The 3,722-nt window shown below is 62.1% G+C and overlaps 1 protein-coding gene across 1 annotated transcript in view; it reads right to left on the reverse strand.

Moving 5' to 3' along the window:
- Window positions 1-281: 281 nt before the first annotated feature.
- Window positions 282-3,722, reverse strand: part of ODAD1 (outer dynein arm docking complex subunit 1) — a 26,972-nt gene continuing 23,531 nt past the window's right edge. The window contains exons 10-14 of the mRNA XM_007463437.1: window positions 3,491-3,659; window positions 1,504-1,667; window positions 1,311-1,414; window positions 907-985; window positions 282-836 (exon numbers count right to left, since the gene is read on the reverse strand). Of these exons, the coding sequence (XP_007463499.1) occupies window positions 282-836; window positions 907-985; window positions 1,311-1,414; window positions 1,504-1,667; window positions 3,491-3,659 (1,071 nt within the window). The remainder of the gene's footprint in view (window positions 837-906; window positions 986-1,310; window positions 1,415-1,503; window positions 1,668-3,490; window positions 3,660-3,722) is intronic.

A 3,722-nucleotide genomic window follows, 5' to 3' on the forward strand; every position in this document is an offset into this window, starting at 1 on the left:
GGAGACAGGACAGAGACACACTGAACGGGAAGCCTAGAGAACAGAAGATTAGGGAACCGAAAGGGAAGGGCAGGTTGGAAACGGAGAGGGGGACCAGGCGACAGATGAGGGAGCTGATGGGAAGAGATGCAGAGACATAGTGAAGGGGAGATGCAGACAGGTGTGCAGGCAGGTCACCCTGAGCTGGGTGAGAAAGATGGAGAGGCACAGGGGAAATTGAGAGGCAGAGACCCAGAGAAGGCCCTGCAAGGAGCCAGGGGCCGGGCTGGGGCTCGGTGCCCCTAGTAGTTGCTCTGGGGATCTTTGCTGGTGGTGGAGACCCGGCCGGTGCTAGAGGCAGGGCCAGTGCTTGAGACTTGGCCTCTGTTGGACTCGGGGCCTCCACTCGATTCTGACTCAGGGCCTTTGCTCTCCGGGTCCCCAAAGCTCTCGTGGCCTCTGCTGGACCCCAAGTATCCACTGGACCCCAGGTAGCTGCTAGAGTTGGGGGATGTGAAGATCACGCGGCCCTCAGTCGAGCCCCGGCTGAAAGTAAGTCCCCCGGTGACGGCTCTGGTGGAGCCGAAGGTCGCGTGGCCTGCGCTGGGGCTGGGGTCCCCAAAGGTGACGCGGCCGACATTGGAGCTGGTGGCGCGGCCTGCGCTGGACGCCAGGATGCCGCTAGCCCTGTGGCTCGTGAGGGAGCCGGGGACAGCGCTGGGGCTCTTGGGCAGCAGGGGCAGGCCGGAGCTGGCCTGGGTGCTGGAGAGGGTCACGCTCGGGGTGCTGTCCACCTTCGTGACGGCCTCGGCCTGCTGCTTCAGGTACTGACCCCTCGCCTGCTCCCGGGCCTCCAGCTGCGGGGGAGGCGAGTTAGGGCCCCAGAGGAGGAAGAGCCGCCCCGCACCCGCGGGCACCCATCCTCACCGACTTCACCACGTAGCTCAGCAGCTCCCCCTCGCTCAGCGGGTAGTCGTCGTTGGCCTCAAAGCCTGGGGGGTCCTCACTAAGGTGGGTGGGAGGCAGGAAGGGACTCTACTCCTCGACCTTCAGAAGGCCGATGGCGCCTCATTGCTAGGCCTGAGACCCTCAGCCGTGCGCCGGGCTCTGAGCGCCCTTTCCCCTTCGGGTCCGCCCAGGGCCCCATCGAATGTCCCTGGAGCCCTTACTCCTTCTGATCCCCCCGAAGTACCCACTTCACCTTCTCCTCCCCCCGCCCCTGAGCCCCACTCACCCTCCAGTCCCAGGGGCCCGCCCACACCTGAAAACCCTCCTTTCCCTTGTCTCCTCGGCCCCCGTGGAAGCTCCCTGACCCTTGCCCTCTGACTCACAGATTGTCAGGGGGCTGAGGTGGGGCCACTTTCTTGGGAAGATCCTCGGGGCTCTGGCCCAGCACCAGGAGGGCAGCATTAGGCGAGCTGGCAGAGAGGTTGTTCTGGAGGGTGGAGAAGCCAGTGGTCCGCTCAGCCCCATCTCCAAGGCCCCGGCACCCTGTCCCCCCCTCTGCACCGTCTGCACCCCAACCTGGGTTTCGAGGAAGGCCTGCACTGTCAGGAGCTCCACCAGCCGCTTCTCTATGAGGCCCAGGAAGAGGCCTATGTCCCGGTCTCTCATGTGGATCTTGACCCCTAGGAGGTCATTGATGACCGTGCTGTCACACTGGGCCCTGGTGAAGAGGCGCTGGATATCTGGGGTCAGAGGGGACAGGCCATCATGGATCCGGTGCCCACGGGGTGCCACCCTCTCCTCTCCTCAAGGCCCTGCTGCCCAAGCGAGGCTCAAAGATGCAAAGGGACTTGCCCAAGTTCAGACCCAACGGGTTCCAGATGACAGAGGGCAAAAAGCGAGGGAAGTCCAAGGAAAATGTGACAAGGGCACCTCCACACGGCCAGTCCTCTGCTCACGGCTCAGAATCACCCAGCTTCCACCCAACCCAGCGAGTCCACGGCCCAGGATGTGCTTCTCCCAAAGAAACACACACACGTGCTCCACGGGAGAAAGTGGAGGAAATTCACAGCAGCACCAAGGCTGTGACCCGCTCTCACAATTGGCCCGCTTGTATTTAGTTAACTGGTTATTGTGAATGAAATAAGATGCACCCATGACCTTGACAGAAATCTGCACCCAGCCTGTGGCATCCCTACCACCCTCCCCTGCCTCCCCGACCTGAGCTGCAGGCTCATATTCAGTTTCCTCCTGGGGTCCCTCTCCGAACAGTCCGCAATACCACTCACACTGAGGTCAGGCTCACCCCCCAGAGCAGTTCCTCCTCCCAGGTTCCGCGATGCACCCTCACCGGGCCAGACCCCCGGTGCCTCAGCCCTCACACCCCCATAGCCCCTCAGCCCGACACCTCTGTGCTCCATCTCTCTCTCTCCATCCTCACCCCTCTCCCTCCTATCCACCCCCCTCTCCTGCTCACAACCCTCCCATGGCTCCCCAGCACCCCCAGGAAAAAGCCTCAGCCTGGCATCCGTTCAGGATCTGACCCTCTTCAACTCCCACCCACGCCCTCTCTGCACGAAGAACCTGCCTTCCTGGATGCACCTCCAAGCCTTGGCCCCGCCTGCTGGCAGCATCCCTTCTCCCCAGTTTTTTGGTTAAATACTCATCCTTCAAAATCAGCCTCAAGCATCATGGCTCCCAGGAGACCTCCCCTGTGACCCCAGCAGAGCCAATGTCATGGGCACAGGGCCCTGTGCCGAGAAGTGGCCCACGTTTGGTCTGATGCTCTGCTCTTGTCACTTGAAATTCTTGCCAGTTTGTAAACAAGGGGGCCCGCATTTTCATTCTGCACTGGGCCCCCCAAATCCTGGTCCTGCACTCCACTCTGAGTTAAGGCATACCCTTCCTCCTGCAGGGCCCAAGGTGTCCTCCCTCCCGGCCCCTGGGTTATGAGTATCCAGAGCCCGTGTCAGCCTCTTCCCCACCCTCCCCCTGCCCATCCTCACCACCTAGCACAGGGCTTGTCACCGCAGTCCCTACAACAGAGGTAAAGAGGGTCTGCCAATACCTGAGCTCCGACCGTGCAGCGCGAGGTGGCCCTCCGGCTTGCTCCCCACCACCACTGCCACCTCCCAGTCTCTCTCCATCCCTCATCCCATCTAATTCTCATGCCGACCCTACAAACTAGGCACTGCCATTCCACTTCCGGAGGGGCTCCAACAGAGGAAACCACACACCAAAGTTCACAAATGGTGGAGCTGGGATTCAAAGCCAGGGCTGCCTGACTCTCATGGACTCCACACTGGAAGGATGAATGGATGATGGATGCAGGATAGATGGATGGATGCAGGATGGCTGGATGAAGGATGGCTGGATGAAGGATGGCTGGCTGGCTGGATGCAGAATGGATGATGGATGAGTGAATGGATGGTTGGATGGATATGGGACAGACGACAAGGGAGTACACAGAGTGGTCCGCGGAAGGTCTCCGCGTGGCCGGCCGGGGCAGGGCTCTCCGCCTGCTCATCACATCCTTCCAGATGAAGAAGCCGGGGCGGGTGCTCACCGGTCTTGAGCTTCTCCAGCTGCCCGCGAAAGTTCTGGAAGCGGGCCTCCAGGTTCTCGGCCTCCGTGTGCACCTCGTCCACGCGCTGCTGCAACTCGGCCCGCTGCTGCTCTTGCCTCGAGCGGCGGTCCTCCTCGCTGCGGCGCCCGCTCTCCAAGGCCTCCTGCATCTACAGGGGCAGGGGCGCGACGCTGGGCCCAGCTCGGGAGGGGGCGCCAACGCGGGTGGAGGG

Source organism: Lipotes vexillifer, unplaced genomic scaffold (genome assembly GCF_000442215.2).
Source record: "Lipotes vexillifer unplaced genomic scaffold, Lipotes_vexillifer_v1.1 scaffold802, whole genome shotgun sequence".
NCBI classification, from domain to species: Eukaryota; Metazoa; Chordata; class Mammalia; order Artiodactyla; family Lipotidae; genus Lipotes; species Lipotes vexillifer.